At 44.7% G+C, this 23,170-nt stretch overlaps 1 protein-coding gene across 3 annotated transcripts in view; it reads left to right on the forward strand.

Annotated features, from left to right (window-relative positions):
• Positions 1 to 21,220, forward strand: part of SAMD12 (sterile alpha motif domain containing 12) — a 655,615-nt gene extending 634,395 nt beyond the window's left edge. For all 3 annotated transcript variants that reach the window (XR_004538408.1, XR_004538407.1, XM_033934397.1), the window contains one exon: positions 20,728 to 21,220. Coding sequence is in view for 1 of the 3 variants with exons in the window: in XM_033934397.1 (XP_033790288.1) it covers positions 20,728 to 20,750 (23 nt within the window). In the remaining 2 variants the exon portion in view is untranslated. The remainder of the gene's footprint in view (positions 1 to 20,727) is intronic.
• Positions 21,221 to 23,170: the final 1,950 nt, after the last annotated feature.

A 23,170-nucleotide genomic window follows, 5' to 3' on the forward strand; every position in this document is an offset into this window, starting at 1 on the left:
CATGGCCATAGATAAAATATGAATATACCACTGACTATTCCCAGATAGTGAAATTCAATTATAGATAGATATAAAAACTTTGCTCCCCCTCAAAATGATCCAGTAGTGCTCTCCCCTAGTCCCAAATACTCTATCCTGCCCAACATTTAACCAAAAAAATATTAAAAAAAAAAAAATAATTAATCAAACTGGGTATAAACAAAATGGCCCTCCCTAAGGTGTCTGATTTTAAAAAAGTAGAAATTTCCTGCCTCCCCCAAGAAGGACAATTGATAAACAATATTCAGGTACTTACCATAGTTATAACCTTTTACATACACTCACATCTTCCCACAAACAAGTGACCTTACAACAACAGTGTTCACACACACACGCATTCAGATGAATTTCATAAATGGTAATGTGCAAACATCCATTTTGCTTCACCATATTGGTACATTACATTACATTAGTGATTTCTATTCCGCCATTACCTTGCGGTTCAAGGCGGATTACATTCAAACTAAAAAACAGGAATTACATACAAATTAAAAGGAATAGAATAAGCGATGACATAGAATTTTTTAAGGTAATAAACATTGGATAAAGAGTTACCAAAGGGAAGTGGAGGTCTTTAGGAGGTAAGAATATGGTGAAATTATGTGTTTTAGATAGCATTTGATAGATAAAAGTGTTGTTAAGAGTAAGAGATTTTAAGAGTGGGTGTGGTTAGGACTATTTCAGGGCTTTCTTGAAGAGTATAGTTTTTATTTGTTTTCTGAAAATCTTGTAGTCTGGGGTGGTTAACAGTAGGTTGGAGATTTGGTTATCCATTCCTGCAGCTCGAGTGGATATTGTTAGCGGACTCCTCAATTATTCTCACACGAATAGTGAAAAACAGAAGCAGCAAGAAAAGTCAAAATAGCCAACAATTGTCCACAATGTGGAATCATGATGGTACTGTCACATCCACATGATTTCCCTACCCTGAAAGAGCAGAATTAATAAGTCTTCTCTCAAAGAACATAAGTATTGCCACACTGGGTCAGACTGAAGGTCCATCAAGTCCCATAATCCAATCTGCTGAATTTGACTTTGTCAGGTGAAGTTAACCTGGCAGGGAACCTCCAAAAGTACTTGATACCCTGATTTCTTAGCAGATGCTTTAATGCAGGGGTGCCCAAAAAGGTCAATCACGATCAACCAGTAGATCACGAAGGCAACGTGAGTTGATCATGGAGCCCATCCCGGGCTCCGTGATAGGCTTACATTGCCTTCACGTTCTCCCTGCTTCCCAATGCTGTAAATAGGACAGCAGAAGTGCCGGGCCCACCAGCCTTCCCCCACCTGACGTCAATTCTGACGTAGGAGAGGAAGTTCTATTCCAGCTAATTGCTGCCTGGCTGGCCCAGAACTTCCTCTCTGATGTTAGAATTGGCGTCGGGGGAAAGGCTGGTGGGCCCGACGCTTCTGCTGTCCTCTTTACAGTGTCAGGAAGCAGGGAGAACTCAAAACTCGGCAGTGGTGGTTTGGGAGCCTGTTCCCCGATGGCGGCGGTGGCTTGGGGGGATTGCAGGGAGAAAGAAAGACAAAGAAAGGGGGCAGGCAGGGAGACAGAAAGAAATGGGGAACAGGGAGACAGAAAGAAAGAAGGTAAACAGAAAGGAAGGGGGGGACAGGGAGAGAGGAAGAAAAAGTTGGGGGAGGGAATGAGGTCTGGAGGAGAGGAAGAGGCTGAAAGAAGAAAAGAAATATTGGATGCACAGTCAGAAGAAGAAAGTGCAACCAGAGACTCATAAAATCACCAGACAACAAAGGTAGAAAAATTATTTTATTTTCAATGTAGTGAACAAAATGTGCCCATTTTGAGAATTTATATCTGCTGTCCATATTTTGCAGTATGGCCCCCTTTTACTAAACCACAATAGCAGTTTTTAGCACAGGGAGCCTATGAGCGTCGAGAGCAGTGCGTGCATTCAGACTGTCACTACAATGGCTGGCTGAAGGAGCTAGGAGGGGATATAAAATAGGAGGAGAATCCCCTCAGGTAATTGTGACGGTTTCAGTCCTGGCTCTTGACTGTGCTGGAAGCGCAATAGCAGCAGGCTGAAATGACCAGGTCAAATTATACAAGACAGTTTGGATCTGTTATAACTCTGCTATTGTCTGCTGGTGAAAACGTCCGGAACTATAGTACTACTATTTATTATTTCTATAGCGCTGAAAGGCAATAGACAGTCCCTGCTCAGAAGAGCTTACAATCTAATTTAGACAGGACATTTCAGGGTTGGGGAGATTATAGTGGGTCTAGTTATCTGACAGCAGTGAGCGGGAGTTAAGAGTTGAAAGCAGTTTCAAAAAGTGGGCCTTTAGCTTGGATTTGAACACCGCCAGGGACGGAGCACGACGTATTGATTCAGGCAACCTAAATATAGCAACATATGTATAAACCAGCATAGTGGTGGATCACGCTAACCAGGTACGGACAGCCAGTTCTAAAGAACTGCGAAAAAATTAAGAATTTGGTCTAGATTCACTAAACTCACCGATCTGGGCGATCCGTGGCCGATCCGTGGCCGAGGTGTGCGAGGCAACCGATTCACTAAAGAGTCTCCCATGCAAATGAAGTGATCGGACGCTCAACCCCACAGCAACTCCATGGATCGCTGCAGAGCGATCCAAATGCATGCGCAGACCATCCTCTTTGCCTGTAGATGTGATCCGCGTATGCACTTGCTCTCCGCACAAGCTTGAGGTCAAAACTAAAGGGGAGAGAGGTGGCTGCACTCGCTGGCCCCACGAGTGGACTTCAGGAATCATTTCAATGGAACAGAACAGGCTTTGCAGCCAGACTACGGAACAACACAGAACACAACACGCCGTAATGCAGCCCCGCTTTAAACCCGTGGGTTAAAACCCACGGGCCTGCACTGCGCTTTATGCACAAGGGAGATGTTTGATTTCGATGGTTTTATTTTTGATACTAGGATTTCAGGGAGGCAGGGCTGGTATTTCAGGGTGGCAGAGAGCAGGACAGTCGGCAAGGACGTGAGCAACTGGTCCTTATCAGTTTCTTCTTTTTGGATCGGCCAGCCCAATTGGTGTTCCTTCTTCTTTTTAGTGAATCGCTGCCTTCCTACTTATGCAGGCAATTTCCCCTCATTTGCATGTGCGGATCGGATCGGAGGTTGATTGCAGAGCTGTTTAGTGAGTCGGGTCGGGGAACAATTGGGTTGGGAAATGATTGCAAAATCATCAGTACACGAACGGTAAGTTTGGTGAATCTAGGCCTTAGACATAAAGCTATGTTTTTCTAGTACTGGAACCAGAGAGACAAAAGCAGCTGCTGCGCTCTCATAGTTCAGGAACAAAAGGAACGGTACGCGTTGCTGACAGTCACCTCGGCATTCTATTCATTGAAACATGCTGAACCGACTCCCAACATTTCTGAATTCCTAGGCACTGTCAACTATGTTAGATCACAGCCACTTCATGTCTGCAGTATAAAATTAATTAAAATGTGCAAAAATGCATTGTCTTCATTGTCAGCCTTAATTAGACCCTCATCCAGTGAGCTAATTTAATGATAATTAGGTGGATGACAGGGAGAAAAAAAACTTGTCAGCATACAAAGGTAGCTAAAGAAGACCCGAGTTTCTTTCTCAGAGCGTCTTTCTCTCGCTGTAAGCATATCATTGCTCTTCGTGTAGCGTGATAACTGGTTTACACTATAGATCGAAATGCTGCGATCGCTCTAAAGCAGGGGTGTCAAACTCAATCACATTAAGGGGCTGAAATCCAAAACACAGGCTAAGTCGCGGGCCAGACCCCGCCCCCATAATAGTACTAATTATAACACTATTTTTTTCCATTCATTTTTCATATATACACACACAATATAATCTTATTAACATATAATGGTTAACCACAAAATTAAACTGCACAAAGCACACTTTATGCTTCTCAACATTCATTCCTACCAAAACACAGATAACCCCTATGAAAATATGGGACCAAAAACTAAAAGTACTGATATATTTTTTTTAAACCCTAAGATTCAAGACTCTGCATGCAGTACAACCCCCCAGACAAAAAGAAACAAAGGTATTTCTTTCTGAGCAGTGCAAAAGATAGACAGCAGATCAAAATTCTCAAAATTGACACAATTCAAACACTAAATTGAAAATAAAATCATTCCCCCTACCTTTGTTGTCTCCCTCCCTCCATGCTGTGCCTCCCTCCAGCGAGTTTCTTAACTTCTGGCTGGCTCCAACCTGGCCATTTTATGCGGCCCATTTTATGCCCCCCTCCCCCCCTCCTCCCCGGTGTTATCTTGTGACCGGCTCCCTCCTCCTCACAGCCGCAGTGTATACAAAGCCACGTGCAGCAGCTCCTCGTGCGTCCTGCACCTGAACCGGTAGCCTTCTCTCTGATGTCACAAAGTCAGAGGGAATGCTTCTGGATGAGGCACGGGATGCGCAAGTTGCAGCTGCACGCGGCTTTGTGCACACTGCGGCTGTGAGGAAGAGGGTGCTGGCCACAAGATTAAACTGGGGGCATCGGACTGCGGGCTGCATAAAACGACCAGGCGGGCTGGATTTGGCCCGCGGGCCTCGTGTTTGACACCTGTGCTCTAAGGCAGTGTTTTTCAACCTTTTTACACCCGTGGACCGGCAGAAATAAAAGAATTATTTTGTGAACCGGCAAACTACTAGGACTAAAATTTAAAAACCCCGTTTCCGCCCCATCTCCGCGAGTTCGGTCACCTCAGTAACTATAGAAAAATAGACAAATATAGTGCAAAATATAGACAGCAGATATAAATTCTCAAAACTGACACGTTTTGATCACTAAATTGAAAATAAAATCATTTTCCCTACCTTTGCTGTCTGGTGATTTCATGAGTCTCTGGTTGTGTTTCCTTCTGTCTGTGTATCCTTTCTTTCATTTCTTTCTTTCTGCACTCAGGCCCAAGAATTGTCCCTTTCTATTCCCTCCCTCTTTCCTTCCTATGTCCTTAGTGCCCCCTGTGCCTCCTTCCCATGTCTTTAGTGCCCCCAGTGCCTCCTTCCCATGTCCTTAGTGCCCCCAGTGCCTCATTCCCATTCCTTAGTGCCCCCAGTGTCTCATTCCCATGTCTTTAGTGCCCCCAGTGCCTCATCCCCATGTCCTTAGTACCCCCAGTGCTTCCTTCCCATGTCTTTAGTGCCCCCAGTGCCTCCTTCCCTTGTCCTTAGTGCCCCTTCCTATGTCTTTAGTGCCCCCAGTGCCTCCTTCCCATGTCTTTAGTGCCCCCAGTGCCTCCTTCCCATGTCTTTAGTGCCCCCAGTGCCTCCTTCCCATGTCTTTAGTGCCCCCAGTGCATCCTTCCTATGTCCCTCTCACTGCCTTCCACACTTTGTCCCACCCCCACCCCAAAGCCAGCCTGCCTGCCTGTCTACCTCACTCCCTCCCTCCCTGGCCAAAGCCAGCCTTCTTGCCTGCCTACCTCCTTCCCTCCCTGCCGCTCAAAAAAAAAAAAGCCTCCCTCCTTCCTTTCCCCAGGTCAGCTGGCCCAGAACATCCTCTCTGATGTCAGAATTGACATCAGAAAGAAGACTTCCTGTCAGCTTTAGCAGCAGCAGCAGAGCAGTAAAATAGCAGCCGACCCGGGGAAAGGAAGGAAGGAGGCTTTTTTTTTTTTTGCGCCTGTCCCTGGACCTTAATATTGCCGGCCCTGCGCAGACTGGCAGAAATTTCCTGCGGACCGGCACCAGTCCGCGGACCGGCGGTTGAAGAACTATGCTCTAAGGGAAGAGATGTATTGTATGATTGGATAGTTGCTGCACATAGCAACTTATGATGTAAAAAGTACCCTCTCTTGTTGGCAAAGATATAAGAACATAAGAATTGCCATAGTGGAACAGATCGAAAGTCCATCAAGCCCAGTATCCTGTTTCCAACAGTGGCCAAACCAGGTCCCAAGTACCTAGCTAGATCCAAGTAGTCAAACAGATTTTATGCTGCTTATCCTAGGAATAAGCAGTGGATCTCTCCAGGCCATCTCAATAATGACCTATGAACTTCTCTTTTAGGAAATTATCCAAACCCTTTATAAACCCTGCTAAGCTAACTGCTTTTACCACATGCTTTGGCAATGAATTCCAGAGTTTAATTACACGTGTGAAGAAATATTTTCTCTGGTTTGTTTTAAATCAACTACTTAGTAGCTTCATTGCATGTCCCCCAGTCCTAGTATTTTTGGAAAGAGTGAACAAGCGATTCACATCTAGCCTTTCCACTCATTTTATAGACCTCTGTCATATCACCCCTGAGCCGTCTCTTCTCCAAGGAACTTAGCCACTTTAGCCTTTACTCATAGGGAAGTTGTCCCACCCCTTTTTCCATTTTTGTTGCCCTTCTCTGTTCCTTTTCCAATATAAACGTGAAGCTGAGTAGCTCTGGCCATTGTAACTGTGCAGGAGTAATATAGTAAATGACTGCAGATAAAGACCTGAACGGTCCATCCAGTCTGATCAGTAGGTACACGCATTACAAATCTATGATTAAATTAAAATGCCTTTTTTCTTTGTTATTTCTGGGCCATGGGCCATAGACTTTAGAAGTCCGCCCAATACTGTCCTGTGGTTCCAACTACTGGAGCTCGCTCCAGCCTATCCAAACCATTTCATTGTTTGTGGGATTCAGACTAGAGAATGACACGGGGACAGATTTTTTCCCCATCACCGCGGGAACTCATTTTCCCATCCCGTCCCCGCAAGTTCTTTTCCTGTCCTTGCCCCATTCCTGCAAGCTCAGTCCTTATCTGCACAAGCGTCAAATACTTTCAAATAATAAGTGTCCGAGGCTTGTGCGGTTAAGGCAGAGCTTACAGGAATGGGACAGGGACAGCAATAAAAATCACGGGGACGGAACAGGAAAATTGATTTCCTGCGGGGACGGGGAAAAATTTGTCCCCGTGTCATTCTCTAATTCAGATCATGAAAGTCTGCCTAGCACTGTCCTAGATAAATATTTGAAGAATTTTCATGGTGAAAGTTAAGTCAAAAAATATTTTTTTGTATAATTGAAAGTTTAAGCTGCATGAACACCCTGACAGACTGCAGGTTGTAAAACATGGAGAGGATTTTTTGAGCCAATGATTGAATGAATAAGAGCAATAACTGCTTCTTTAAGCTACCCTGATTTTCCGAGGCCTTTTCCTACCCCTACACCAGGGGTGTCAAAGTCCCTCCTCGAGGGCCGCACTCCAGTCGGGTTTTCAGGATTTCCTCAATAAATATGCATGAGATCTATTTGCATGCGCTGCTTTCATTGTATGCTAATAGATCTCATGCATATTCATGAGGGAAATCCTGAAAATCCAACTGGATTGCGGCCCTCGAGGAGGGACTTTGACACCCCTGCCCTAGAAGAATAAAAGAAATGATTAAAAAAATCAATGATAGAAGACTGAGGTGAAAAATGATGAACTAGAGACTAACCTCCTCTTTTACTAAGGCGCGCTAGCGTCCATAGAATATAATGGATGCACTAGCATTTAGCGCACGCTCAATCAGCTAGCACGCCTTAGTAAAAGAGGGGGTAAGAATATGTGATAGCATTCATGGTCTGTTTAGGATTCTCCATAATACTGTATGATTCAACAGTGGGTTTTTAAGTATTGTAAGTAATTGTGTATACCACTGTCCTCTTATAAAAAGTGTGTCACCAAATATGTACAAATAATTACATGTAACTAAAAAATATAGGGTTGTTGAGATGACTCCGCTGAGGGATCCATAAAATTAAAAAAAAAATTTCCAAAACTTGTATTCAAAATAGTCTTTAATCACAAGCTATAATCCAATGCAACCCAACATGGATCCAAGTTTCGGCAATACAAATGTCTTCATCAAGGCGCGATTCTAAGAGTAGATGCGACAGAGGCGGTTAGTCCTGATACTCCTACACCTTATACCACAGGCGTCGAACTCAAGGCCTGCGGGCCGAATCCGACCCACCTGGTCGTTTTATGCGGCCCACGGTCCAATGCCCCCCCCACCCCCGTTTTATCTTGTGGCTGGCTCCCTCCTCCTCACAGCCACAGTGTGCACAAAGCCGCGTGCAGCGGCTCCTTGCGCATCCCGCGCCTCATCCGGAAGCATTTTCTCTGACGTTGCGACATCAGAGAGAAGGCTTCCGGTTCAGGCACAGGACGCACGAGTAGCCGCTGCACGCGGCTTCGTGCACACTGCGGCTGTGAGGAGGAGGGAGCCGGCCACAAGATAACACTGGGGGGCATCGGCATAAAACGGGGAGAAGATCAGTAAAGACTGGGGGAGTAAAGGGGCCATGCCTTCATGCCTCCATTGGTCATCTGGTCAATCTGACCACCTTTCTGACACTTATTCATTATTGAAACAGGTTTTGCTTCAGACGTTCCAAGTTTTGCCCTGGACATTTTCTGCAATATTTCATTATTGTAGAAAAACATCCAAATCATAAGTCTGTCCTAATTCTGTCCAAAACACGCCCCATTTCTGACAAACAGCATAGAAAACTATCTAAAAAAATGTTTCAAAAATGGCAATTTGGACGTTTTAGGAAATAAAACCTCCAAATTACACTGTATGCCATTTTGTAAAATGTTTTTCTCTTTTGAAAATGAACCCCATGGTCATCTTACTATTGTTTTGCTGTTAATAAAATTGTTAAATTTTATGTTAAAATGTACCTGCTGTATACTGCCTTGGGTGAATTAAAAAAAATAAAATAAAAAGATATTTGGGCCAATGAATTAAAGATAGAACTGTCAAATTAGATAGTTTCAAGTCTAATAGATGCTGGCACTGTCATCTCGATGTAGGGACATTGGATCATCTACTGTTCTACTGTCCCTTGATACTTAGATTTTGGAGATCCATTTGGGAGCCATTAACAAAATTTTATGAAGAATGATTATTATTTTTCCCCTTTTAATATACACGTCCAGGGTGGGTGGGGTGGGGATACTTTAAACTATTTATGGTGGAGGGAAATCATTGGATGTATTAGGGGGGTTCATATATATAATTGAAATGAAAAATAATGTGATTGAATATTAAGTGCTGTTAAAGTGTAAAATCTATATAATAAAATGCTAAGCGCACATGCGCACTCTTACCCCGTGCTTCCCTGATCCCTGATCTGTCGCGATGTGGCCGCCAGACAAGCCTCCCTGCTCTCCACCTCGTGCCACTGCAGTAACGGCCCCACACTTGCGACTCGCCTTCATTCCGGAGCTGGCAAAAGCGGAAAAGCTACAGCACAGATCGGGAGGGAGGCTGCAACGGCCTTCCTATTTCAGTGGCCGCATGTGGCGTACGCCATTACCCGGCCGCCCTGTATTGCCATCTCAGTGGCGGTGGCACGGATGGAGGAGCGAGCGAGGCTGGGGAGGGAGGGGGAGCTGCGAACGGAAGGTTCAAATCCGCCCCTTCACCTCTGAAGTTGATTTCCAGCTGGGGAGGGGGAGGGGAAGTGGATTGTCGGGGCCCTGGCTGTTCGGTCCATGCGGCCGCCGTCAGGCGTGGGAAAGGAGCTGCCGACGGTAAGCCCGAATGGAGGCTTCAAATCCACCCCTCTGAAGGTGATTTCCACAGGGGGAGGGGAGACGGATGGTCGGGACCAGTGCTGCTCGGTCTGTGTGGCCACCCAGGCATTTCTCTCAGTCAGATGGTATCCTGCAGTTCCTGCACTAGCAGAGTGACGGTTGGAGAGAGGTTGTTCATTGCAAAATGATTTGGAATTTTCAAGAAAGAGAGAGACATAGAAGGCCATTTTCGATGTGACATCTAAATCCGAGCTTAGATGTTTTTGGAGGTGTGTCCAAAAATCAGGTAGAGAAATGGCCTTTTTCAAAACAGCAAAATGTCTTTTTTTTTTCCTTCAAAAAAGATAATTTCTAGATATGTTCAAAAAAGACCATTTCTAATATGTGCATCTATTTTTAAAACATTTTTGGAGGAAAAAAAAAACCCGGCCAAAAGAAAAACACACAAAACAAGTCATTTTTAGTAGACTGGACACAGAGCACTGCACTACAGTGAATTTCATATAAAAAAGAACCAGGTTCATATTTTACCATAACCCTCTGATAGAAACATGATGGTAGGTAAAGGCCAAATGGCCCATCCAGTCTGCCCATCCGCAGTATCCACTATCTCCTCCTCTCCCTAAGAGATACCATGGGCCTGTCCTATACTTTCCTGAATTCAGTCACAGTATTTGCTTCCACCAGCTCTAAGGGCAGACTATTCCATGCATCTACCACCCTTTCTGTAATAAAGTATTTCCTTAGATTACTCCTGAGCCTATCACCTCTTAACTTCATCCTGTGCCTTCTCATTCCAGAGCTTCCTTTCAAATGAAAGAGACTCGCCTCATGCGCATTTACACCACTTAGGTATTTATAATAGAGAATGACACGGTGAAAAAATTGGTCCCCGTCACCGCCCCGTCCCCGTCTCACCATCCCCGTCACCGCCCCGTCCCCGTCTCACCATCCCCGTCACCGCCCCGTCCCCGTCTCACCATCCTCTTCACCGCCCCGTCACCGCCACTGCCACCCCATTCACCGCCCCGTCACCGCCACTGCAATCCCATTCACTTTTCTTTATTTACGTATAAAGGAAACATTCTTTAAAACTTTAAAACTTTAAAACTTAGTTAAATATTAGTTAATAACTATACAAAAACAAAACACGCAGAGAAAAAATTAATTAATAAAAATTCTCAAAACTGACACATTTTGATCACTAAATTTAAAATAGTTATTTTTCATACAGTTTTTCAATCACTAATCTTCCACCACCCCTGGGGCTAGCAATGCAAAAACAAACACGACATGTACTTTAAATGCTGCCGTGATTAGCATAGTGACCGCGGCTACGGCTGCAAGTCTCCCCTCCCCCCAGCGATCACGGCAGGAGGGCACCCAACCCCTCCTGTAGACCCCCCCAACGGCCCTCCCGACAATCGCAGCAGAAGGGTACCCAACCCCTCCTGCCGGTCCTCCCAATGGCCTCCCCTAAGATCGCCGGCAGGAGGGTACCCAACCCCTCCTGCTGGACCCCCCCCCCAACGAACCCTCCCACCCCGGAACCCCCTTAGTCTTACTTTTCAAGTTGGACCGGACAGCTCCTCGCTCGTCTGGCCAGCAGGCCTGCCTCCGTCCAAATGAGGCGGGCCCGCCCCTACCCTGCCCAACCCACAGGATCCTAGGGCCTGATTGGTCTAGGCACCTAAAGCCACTCCCGCTATAGGAGGGGCCTTAGGTGCTTGGGCCAATCAGGCCCTAGGATCCTGTGGGTTAGGCAGGGGAGGGGAGGGGCGGGCCCGCCTCATTTGGACGGAGGCAGGCCTGCTGGCCAGACGAGCGAGGAGCTGTCCGGTCCAACTTGAAAAGTAAGACTAAGGGGGTTCCGGGGTGGGAGGGTTCCTTGGGGGGGGGTCCAGCAGGAGGGGTTGGGTACCCTCCTGCCGGCGATCTTAGGGGAGGCCATTGGGAGGCAGGGGAGGGGAGGGGAGGGGAGGGGCGGGCCCGCCTCATTTGGACGGAGGCAGGCCTGCTGGCCAGACGAGCGAGGAGCTGTCCGGTCCAACTTGAAAAGTAAGACTAAGGGGGTTCCGGGGTGGGAGGGTTCGTTGGGGGGGGGTCCAGCAGGAGGGGTTGGGTACCCTCCTGCCGGCGATCTTAGGGGAGGCCATTGGGAGGACCGGCAGGAGGGGTTGGGTACCCTTCTGCTGCGATTGGCAGGAAGGGTTGAAATGACAAATGAGGAGCACGGTGAAATAGCGGTTCCTAGAAGGGGGTACATTGGCCCGCGGGGACAAACCTGTTCACCGTTTCCGCGGTCGGTGAATGGCCTTGTCCCCGTCACCGCAGCGACTGCTAGTTTTCTTCCCCGTTTTCGGCGGTGACCCGCGGCTTAAATGCGGTGGCCGCGGGTAAACCGTCACCGTGTCATTCTCTAATTTATAACTCTTTATTTATAACATTTTTTTTTATTACATCAAGTATGTAAACAGACAGACAGACAGAAAGCGGCCAAGGAGAGAGAGAGAGAAAGAAAGAAATACACACACATCTATTCTAGCACCCGTTAATGTAACAGGCTTAAAGACTAGTGTTTCTATATTATGTTGCACTTATTGTTAGTTTTAAACTGAATAAAGAATTTTTTTTTTTAAAAAGAGCTGTCAAATGAACAATGGGATCTTATGGTGCTTGAACGTATCAGATGTTGTCACTCTGCTGCTATGAAGCAATCTCTTTATTTTATGTTAAGGGTAATTTGGACTCCTGTTAAGATCAGTAAAATCGACACTGAGCATTCTCCATTGTGTTGGTCGAGTAAAGGTGAAAAGGGAACTTTGGATCATTTGCTCTTTCATTGCCCAATAGTGCAAGCATTTTGGCAGAAAATTTGGAGTCGTGTTCAAATACTGATATCTCTTAATATTCCTTTGTCATATGCCGGAGCTATCTTTAATATTTTTGATGACTCAATTGTTATTAAAAAAAAAAAAAAAAGTCATAGGAAGTCGGTAGCTATTTTAATAGCAGTGCTATCCAATCAATTTTAAGAGTCTGGAAGGATTCATCTTCATTTATGTTTTGGTGGAATTATGTCTGTCTAATAGGGAAATATGAGTCAGTTGTCATGGAAAAAAGAGGTAACAAATCAAAATTTGACAAAATATGGCTACCTGTTAAAGAATTTGTGGAGAATAATATGATTAGGAATGAACAGGTTGCTTACTTTTCTTTTTTAAATATGTCACACTCTTTGTATGGTGTATCCTTGTCATTGGGATATGTTAATTGTTTGGAAATCTGAAATATGTATTTTACTGCCTAGAGATGAATAGTATGCATGTGTATGAATGAGTATGATGGTGTACTCTCTGTATGTGGGGGAGAAGCGGGGGGGGATATTTATTTTGGACTGCTATATGTGTATCCCTTGCTTATGATGGGAATTGTTATGTAAAATATTTTGGAGAATGTAATAATAATAATAACTTTATTTTTCTATACCGCCATAGTCAGGCGACTTTTAGGCGGTTTACATTGTAAGAAGGCTGGATATTCAGCGAATAACAAAAGGTCTTAATACAATACAATAAGTCTACTATCTAATTGTTTATGTGAAAAACTTTCAATAAAAAAATATTTTAGCTTAAAAAAATAAAATTAAAATAAATGAGGGGCAGGAGAAGAAAGTACAAGCTTTGTTGCATTACAGTTCTCAAGGGGCAGCCAATTGAGAACCACCAAATTAGGGTTGCCAGATTTTACATTTGTAAATTCCAGACCCCCTAGACCCGCCCCCCCAGGCTTGGCCATCCCCGCCCCAGTCTTGGCCATCCCCACCCCAGTCTTGCCCCTAATCCCGCCCTAGCCACACCCCCGCTGCTTACTCTGGTCAGGCAGGAGGGCATCCATGCATGCGCAGATGCGATGCGATGATGTCACGCACAATCACGCGTGTGCATGACATCATCGTGTGGCATCTGCACATGCGCAGATGTCCTCTTGCCCAACACAATTTCAGAGGAAGCTTTTCAAAACCCTGACAAAGTGCTGGGTTTTGAAAAGCCGTACGGATCCCTGGATATGTCCTGAAATTGAAGACATGTCCGGGGAAATCCAGACATCTGGTAACTCTACACCAGATCAACTCTCCAAACCAAGTATATCTTGGTGGTATATTGGTGTTAAGCCAAGGCCACAGGAACATAGGGGCAAATGTTTGGTCAACAGCCTCACTCATTTTGGTAGCTGCTATATCTTAGCTTGATGATAAGGCACGTGAGTGAAGGAGGAGCTGAGGGAGGAACTGCCGTTACAGGGAATTTTCCGGAGCTTGTTTCCAGAGACTTGGCTATCTCTGGAGCAACGGGTAGACAAGGACCTGTTGATTCTTCATAGGAAGAATTGAAGAAACATCAAGGAAGTGGTGAGCCCTCTTGTTATCCAATGATAAAACCAGCCCACGTTACTTTAGATTCCATCTGGGACGCAGTTGCCCATTTAGAGAAATTGTTTTTGGGAAATAAAATGCTGGTAGATGTTTCCCTACAAGAATGTAAGTCACGCCTAGTAACTCAGGAGGCAAAGAATTGTGAACTGGAAAGGACTATGGGAGAGGTGCAGCAAGATCTGAAAGTCTTGAAAACCAATTCCTTAGTGTCTGGAAGGGATTATGAGGGGTTAAAGAACAAGGTCGAGAAGTTGGAGAACTACGCACGGAGATTAAATCTCCATTTTGTTAACTTTCCACAACCCAAGAGGATTGCCCTTATTGAGATGCTTAGGAAATATCTGTTGGAAACTCTAGGGGTACTTAAGGAAGCCTTTCCACAGCTTACTTCTTACCAACGAAGAAGCAACAACTATCGAGACAAGAGGAGCTGTCTATGGATACCCTGAATTTGACACAGTTCCTGGAGACATCAATGGAAGATGAGTGTGAGAGATCCACCCTTTTAGTGATTTTTGTCTTTGAGTCCAATAAGGACTGGGTGTTAAGACAATATTGTCGAAATCAGAATAAGCTGCTTATGGGAGGGAAGGTATGGACTTTTCCTGATGTGTGCATTGATGCACAAGAAAAAAGAAAACAATTCTAATTACTTCGCCCCTAGGTTTTACCTTTGGGAGCCCAGTTTTTCTTACATTTCCCATGTAAATGTTTAATTTCTTTTGAAAGAAATAGATATCTTTTCTACGACCCAAAACAGCTCAAGGCCTTTTCAGAAAATAAACAAATAACGGTCCCAAGTGCGGAAGTGAGGGAATTGAATGTAGACACTTAAATGTCTGTAAGTTTTTTAAAAAGGGAAGATGTAATGGTATCCTCTAGGTCAGGGGTGAGCAACTCCGGTCCTCGAGGGCCGGAATCCTGTTGGGTTTTCAGGATTTCTCCAATGAATATGCGTTGAAAGCAGTGCATGCAAATAGATTTCATGCATATTCATTGAGGAAATCCTGAAAACCCTACTGGATTCCGGCCCTCAAGGACCAGAGTTGCCCACCCCTGCTCTAGGTTTTGTTATTGTTGACTTATGCTCAATTGATGCATCTTCTCCTTAAATTTCCTCCCATTGTGTAGTGGGCTTACAGGGAATTCTTCTGTTAACAATTTGATTCAGATTTACATCTGAAAATTTTTGAATTCTATTTCCTGATGCATGTATGTGCTGTTTAATTTAAAAATATGATAAATTGAAATTTTTTTACAAAAATTATCCTCTAGAGCAGTGGTTCTCAAACCTGTCCTGGAGGACCCCCAGGCCGGTCGGGTTTTCAGGTTAACCCTAATGAATATGCATGGAGCAGATTTGCATGCCTGGCACCTCCATTATATGCACATCTCTCTCATGCATATTCATTAGGACTATCCTGAAAACCCGACTGGCCTGGGGGTCCTCCAGGACAGGTTTGGGAACCACTGCTCTAGAGCAGTGATTCCCAACCCTGTCCTGGAGGAACACCAGGCCAATCGGGTTTTCAGGCTAGCCCTAATGAATATGCATGAGAGAGATTTGCATATGATGGAAGTGATAGGCATGCAAATTTGCTTCATGCATATTCATTAGGGCTAGCCTGAAAACCCAATTGGCCTGGTGTTCCTCCAGGACAGGGTTGGGAACCACTGCTCTAGAGCAAGAAGTATGATTCTTAATACTTTACATTGAAGCTTTGGAATTGTTCTTTGCATTTTTAATACTTAGTAATTGATGTCACATTTTATTCTATGATCGGGGTGGGAATAGGAGGATGATAGTAATATATGTGGAGTTATTTGAATTGTATTTTGTTTAATTCATATATTACAATATTATAATTAAAAATAATGGGAAGGGGGAAGGGGGGAGAGGTGAATAGGGGGAAAGGGAAGGGTTAAAGAAATAGAGGGAGGGTATTAAGAGATGTAATGGGTAATTTGGAAATATATTTTGAAGAAATGAAAGACATTTGATGGAAATTAATGTGGTGTATTTAAATGTAATCACTATTTTATTGTATTATATTATTGGATATTTATTGGATTTCTTCAATAAAATGTTATAAATTGGGGGGAAAAAAGACACGTGAGTTTGAAATTAAATACAGATGATCACCCACCTAGACTGACATAGAACAAACGAGAAAGACAAGAAAAACCAATTTGGTTGAAGGGTATTACCCTGCAAATGGTCAAAGTTCTACAACTGGAAGCTAAGATATAACTTTAACAGTATGGCTCAGAATAAAGAGGCAGACTGGATATATTAATTGGTCTTCAGGTGCCATCATCACTGCAGTGATATTTAATAAATTGAAAAATGTGCTTTATTAAACCCTCTCTTCATTATTCATAGTTTTAACTTGCCTCCTGTGTTTTTCACTCGTTACTTTAACCTATTAGATGAAAATTGTGCAGGTTTGATTGTTTTGTGGTCTGTTCTGTCATGTTCTCTCTTGCTTTTTATTGTACATATTGGCTGCTTTATTTCCAAATTAATAAGATGTAATTGTGCAGAGCTAATATTATTTGCTAGGAATATAAACACATAAGAAAAGCTTAGCTGAGTCGGAGCCGAGCATCCTGTCTCTGATAATGGCCAGTCCAGGTCGCAAATACTAGGCAGATCTCAAAAAGTAGATCTATTCCCCACAGTTCCTCTTCAGGGATGAGCAATTCATCTTCCAAGTCTGCATGGGGAGGACTGCATATGTCTGAGTGTGTGATCCAGGTGAGGACCTGGTGCTACAGAATTGGGAGCAGCCTGCAGAGAAGGAACAGCAATTTTTCCCGACGTTCAGCTTTTTAAAACTGCTGCTCCTGTTGGATATGGGGAGCTGAAATCACAGAATGCAGCACATGTTTTACAAGAAGCTATATGTTTGGCGGAGCTTCTTATAAAATACCATGGAAATTCTCCATGCCCTAGCCTGGATGTTTGAATTACCCTGTCTAAGTCCTCTCTAAAATAAGACTTCACATGTCAACCACAAATTTGATCATCTCCCATCATTCCAATCTTCAGATCATTTATGAATATGCTAAACAGCAGAGGTCCCAATACAGACCCTTGAGACACTCCACTAGTAGATAATTTGTCATTCAGTCATAGAAACATAGAAATATGATGGCAGATAAAGGCCAAATGGCCCATCCACAGCATCCACTATCTCCTCCTCTCCCTAAGAGATCTCACGTGCCTGTCCCTAGTCTTAGTCTCCTGAAATTATTTTTTCTTGTCCTCTTAACCACCCAAAACAAGCAACCATTTTAGTTACCCATCCTCCAGCAAATGTAACTGTTAGCAGGAGCAGTGAAATACTTTTTGGTTGGAGGGACCGAACAAACCAATATCCAACTCTGTCCCCAAGCTTTTTAGTTGCTGATGCTATGCTGGACAAAATATTGGTCGGGCCAGGGCCCCTGTGGCCCACACTATGCAATTGCCTATGACTGTCAGCATGTTTCTGCAGGGCTCTAGAGCACTGCTTCTCAACCCAAACCTTGGGGGGCACACCCAGCCAGTTAAATTTTCAGGATATCCACCATAAATATGCATGAGAGAGATTTGCACACATAGGAGGCATGTGGGAAACATGTGGGAAACAGAAACCCGAGGTACAACTATACGATGGGAGGGATATTATTAAATGAGAGTACCCAAGAAAGGGACTTGGGGGTAATGGTGGACATGACAATGAAGCCGACGGCACAGTGCGCAGCGGCCGCTAAGAAGGCAAACAGAATGCTAGGCATAATCAAGAAGGGTATTACTACCAGAACGAAAGAAGTTATCCTGCCATTGTATCAGGCGATGGTGCATCCACATCTGGAATACTGCGTCTAATATTGGTCGCCGTACCTTAAGAAGCATATGGCGTTACTCGAGAGGGTTCAGAGGAGAGCGACGCATCTGATAAAAGGGATGGAAAACCTTTCATACGCTGAGAAATTGGAGAAACTGGGTCTCTTTTCCCTGGAGAAGAGGAGACTTAGAGGGGATATGATAGATATTTACAAGATCATGAAGGGCATAGAGAGAGTAGAGAGAGACAGATTCTTCAAACTTTCGAAGATTAAAAGAACAAGAGGGCATTCAGAAAAGTTAAAAGGGGACAGGTTCAAAATGAATGCTAGGAAGTTCTTCTTTACCCAATGTATGGTGGACACCTGGAATGCGCTTCCAGAGAGCGTAATAGGGCAGAGTACGGTACTGGGGTTCAAGAAAGGATTGGACAATTTCCTGCTGGAAAAGGGGATAGAGGGGTATAGATAGAGGATACTGCATAGGTCCTGGACCTGTTGGGCTGCCGCGTGAGCGGACTGCTGGGCACGATGGACTTCAGGTCTGACCCAGCGGAGGCATTGCTTATGTTCATGCAAATGAGGCTTATGCAAATTCATGGTGGATATCCTGAAAACCCAACAGACTGTATGTCCCAAGCTCTAGCGTACCAAGGATGTCCAGTGGGGGCAATGCACTCTGGGGCAGGTATTAAGTGGGTACATGGAGTGGTCACGGGGGCTGCGGTCAGCATACACATGGCCGTCAGCTCTACCAGCCCCCACCCCCTCTGACAACAAGAGTGTTGTGCAGTGGTTAAAGTTACAGCCTCAACATTCTGAGGTTGTGGGCTCAAACCCATGCTGCTCCTTGTGACCATGGACAAGTCACTTAATCCCCCCCCCCCCCCATTGCCTCAGGTACATAAGAACATAAGCAATGCCTCCACTGGGTCAGACCGTACTCTGTCCTATTACGCTCTCTGGAAGCGCATTCCAGGTATCCACCACACGCTGGGTAAAGAAAAACTTCCTAGCATTCGTTTTGAATCTGTCCCCATCTAACTTTTCCGAATGCCCTCTTGTTCTTTTATATTTTGAAAGTTTGAAGAATCTGTCCCTCTCTACTCTCTCTATGCCCTTCATGATCTTGTAGGTCTCTATCATGTCTCCTCTGAGTCTCCGCTTTTCCAGGGAGAAGAGCCTCAGTCTCTCCAATCTTTCAGTGTATGAAAGGTTTTCCATGCCCTTAATCATTCATGTCGCTCTCCTCTGGACCCTCTCAAGTTTTGCCATATCCTTCTTAAGGTACGGTGACCAATACTGAACACAGTACTCCAGGTGTGGGCACACCATTGCCCGATACAACGGCAGGATGACTTCCTTCGTTCTGGTCGTAATACCCTTTTTAATAATACCCAACATTCTGTTTGCCTTCTTCGCGGCTGCTGCATATTGTGCCGTTGACTTCATTGTTGTGTCCACCAGTACACCCAAATCTCTTTCAAGGTTACTTCCCTCTAATACTAATCCCCCCGTTTGGTAGCTGAACATCGGGTTCTTTCTCCCTATATGCATGACCTTGCATTTCCCTACTTTGAAGTTCATCTGCCATTTATTCGCCCACTCCTCCAGTTTGTTCAGGTCCCTTTGTAGGTCCTCACACTCTTCCACAGTTCTAACCCTTCTACATTAGATAGATAGATTTTGAGCCCACCAGGACACACACAGAAAAATGCTTGAATGCCTGAATAAAGTCATGTAAACTGTTCTGATCTTCCCTGGGAGAACGGTATAGAAAACTGAATGAATAAATAAATGTCCTGTTCCGGGGCAGGGGACCGGCAGAGCCAATGGCTGTGCACACGCAGACCATGGCCCTGTGACTACTTCACGTGCCCCCACTGCCTAGGGTTACCTGACGTCCAGATTTCTCCTTTTGAGGACATGTCCGGGGATCTGGACGGCTTTTCAAAATCCAGTATTGGTCATCTGGTTTTTGAAAAGCTTCCCAACAAAATCAAATCGGGAAGGGGCAATCTGCACATATGCGGACGCAACACGATGATGTCACGGGCACACGTGCGTGCGCATGACATCATTGCATCATGTCCGCACATGCGCGAATGCCATCTGGGGGCAGGGCTGGGGGGTGGAACATGGCGTGACAGAGGCAGAACTGGGCTGTACTGGGGGGGGCGTGGCCATGGGTCCGGATTTTCCCAACGGAAAATCTGGTAACCCTATCACTGCCTAGAGGAGGAGGAGTAGGTGCTTTAGCCAGAAGACAGGGTGCTCCACCCTGGGTGGCTCCCAGGACTGGATTGAGAGCACAGTGGGACTGTGTTTGGGTGAACAATATTGCATTACACTTCCCCCTCCCTATTTGTGGTTTCGACGTTCGCGGTTTTGATTATTCACAGGGAGTTTCCCCAGGCCGCCCCACTGAGAATTGCTTGTTGGCATCCAAAATGGCCCCGGGTCTTGGATCGGGGCAAGGAGGGAGGCGATCGGAGGCGAAGGGGGGCGATCGGAGACGGAGGAGGCGAGCAGCCGCCTCAGGAGCATGGACCTTACCTGGTGGTCTAGCGATTTTCCTACACTCCTGCCCCGTGCAGAGTCATGCTGTGAGTTTCTATGGTCTCACGAGACTACAACAGGGAGTTCCTGTTGTAGTCTCGTGAGACCACGGGAACTCACAGCATGGCTCTGCACAGGGCAGGAGTGTAGGAAGATTGATCCTGCCCCGTGTCACCGCTAGACCACCAGGTGAGGGCCAGGGGTGGGTCAAAGCGTATTCGCAAATTTTTCCTATTCGGGGGCCGGCTCTGTCCCTAACCCCCGCAAATAGGAAGGGAGAAGTGTACTTCACTACAACTATTGTGAGAGCCATAAAGGTGACTAATGATGATTTTATTTTTCCTTGCAGCCTCCATGGAGAGCTCTCCGTAAACATGGCTGTTCTGAAGAGGCTATCGGCCTGGCATGCCTGAAGAATGTTACAATGAAAGTGACTCTGGTGCATCACAAGCAAGATGTCCATGGAGAACTGAGATTAACAGGAGTCAATTCATTGAGTCAGATGTATGGGTGCTGGAAAGTTCTGGTCTGCTGTGGAATAAAAAAAAAAACTTGAGATGTATCATTTACAGTGCTTGTGTAAAGCCTTGAAAAAAGCACTTCTGGCTAGGAAAAGAGAGCCTCTTTGTGTTTCGATCACTGTGCATAACTTAGGTTACTGTGGCAGGAATATACCAGTGCTTTCTAACAGACACCCTGCAATAACAATAGTGAATCATTTTTTTATTTTTTAACATTGCACTACAGTATTCTGTCAGGTGTGTGGATGGAATGATTCTTCTAAAAACTTTCTGTTTCCTGTAATCTGTGTAAACAAAAAAAATAATCCTGCTGTGCCCTGACTGGATTTGTACGGGCGTGTCAAATTCTGCCATCTGTTAGACTATTCAGCATCTTATCCTTGGTCTCATCACATTTGTGTGGAAAGGTACATTTTGTGTATAGATTTTTTTTTTTTTTAAATGATGGTAATTACTCCAGGATATAATCCACTGCTGGTGTATAGACTGTTAATAGGTATTTGATCAAGACTTACTGCGCTGTGATGATCCTTTTCACGGTACAATAATATGCATAACTAAACCAGACAGTACAGAACTGTTTTCAGAGTATACCATAGGTCATTTGTGCATGATTCCCCTCATTCTATAACTTGGGTGCAAAAGGCACACATCATTTATCAAATACTAGCATTGCTCCTGGGCCTGTTACAGTCTCACATGTAAGTTGGGTGCTAAGGTCTATTCAGTTTGCTTAGCATGTAAATGCAAAGACAGTGTCCAAATAGGAGGAAATATTCTTCTCACTCACAGAATAGTTAAGCTCTGGAACAAGTTGCCGGAGGATGGGGGTGACAACAGTTAAAGAAGCTGGGTTAAAAAAAGGTTTGGACAAGTTCCTGGAGGAAAAGTCTATAGTCTGCTATTGAGACGGACATGGGGGAAGCCACTGCTTGCCCTGGGATCAGTAGCATTGAACGTTGCTACTATTTGAGATTCTGCCAAGTGCTTGTAGAAACATGACGGCAGATAAAGGCCAAATGGCCCATCTAGTCTGCCCATCCACAGTAACCATTATCTCTTTCTCTCTCTGAGAGATCCCACGTGCCTATCCCAGGCCTTTTGAATTCAGACACAGTCTCTGTCTCCACCACCTCTTCCGGGAGACTGTTCCATGCATCCACCACCCTTTCTGTAAAAAAGTATTTCCTCAGATTACTCCGGAGCCTATCGCCTCTTAACTTCATCCTATGCCCTCTCATTGCAGAGTTTTCTTTCAAATGAGAGACTCGACTCATGCACATTTGGTTAAAGCTACAGCCTCAGCACCCTGAGGTTGTGGGTTCAAACCCAAGCTGCTCCTTGTGACCCTGGGCAAGTCACTTAATCCCCCCATTGCCCCAGGTACATAGATAGCTTGTGAGCCCACCAGGACAGACAGGGAAAAATGCTTGAGTACCTGAATAAATTCATGTAAACCATTCTGAGCTCCCCTGGGAGAACAGTATAGAAAACTGAATAAGTAAACAGTGTGAAAAGCTTCAGCCTCTGATAACCAGAGCTGGTATTGTGATGTCATAATGCCTAAGAGCCAACCTCATCAGTGATGTCACAATGGCTGGATTGTCCTCTTATACTTGGCTCACCTTTATTACATTTTGATTTCTAGAGTGGCGCAGTGGTTAAAGCTACAGCCTCAGCACCCTGAGGTTGTGGGTTCAAACCCACGCTGTTCCTTGTGACCCTGGGCAAGTCACTTAATCCTCCCATTACCCCAGGTACATAGAGAGCTTGTGAGCCCACCAGGACAGACAGGGAAAAATGCTTGAGTACCTGAATAAACTCATGTAAACCATTCTGAGCTCCCCTGGGAGAATGGTATAGAAATTTATTTAATTAAAAAGGTTTGCCACATCAGAGACACAAGTTTAAAAAGAAATGATCAGAATTGAGCAGCATTACCCATTTATGGGGTTTTAAAAAATCTTTTTGTGTAGACTGGATGGTTTTAATTTGTCCTATCTTTTCCATATATGTTTCAAGTGTATTTAAAATTTATTATACCGCCTAATCAGGCTTCTAGGCGGTGTACAGTAATCAATAAAAACAATCAAGTTAACAAACATATTTGGGGGAATAATTAACCAAACAGACAAACAAACTTGTACAACAGGAAAAGAGGGGTCAAACTACAATATTATAAGAAAGAGACACTGAAGGAAGGAACAAGAGGTAGGGGAAAGACCAAAAAAAGGGAGGTCGAATTGTCCTTAGAAGGGCAGTTGCTATTAA

This window comes from Geotrypetes seraphini, chromosome 2 (assembly GCF_902459505.1).
Source record: "Geotrypetes seraphini chromosome 2, aGeoSer1.1, whole genome shotgun sequence".
Lineage (NCBI taxonomy): Eukaryota > Metazoa > Chordata > Amphibia > Gymnophiona > Dermophiidae > Geotrypetes > Geotrypetes seraphini.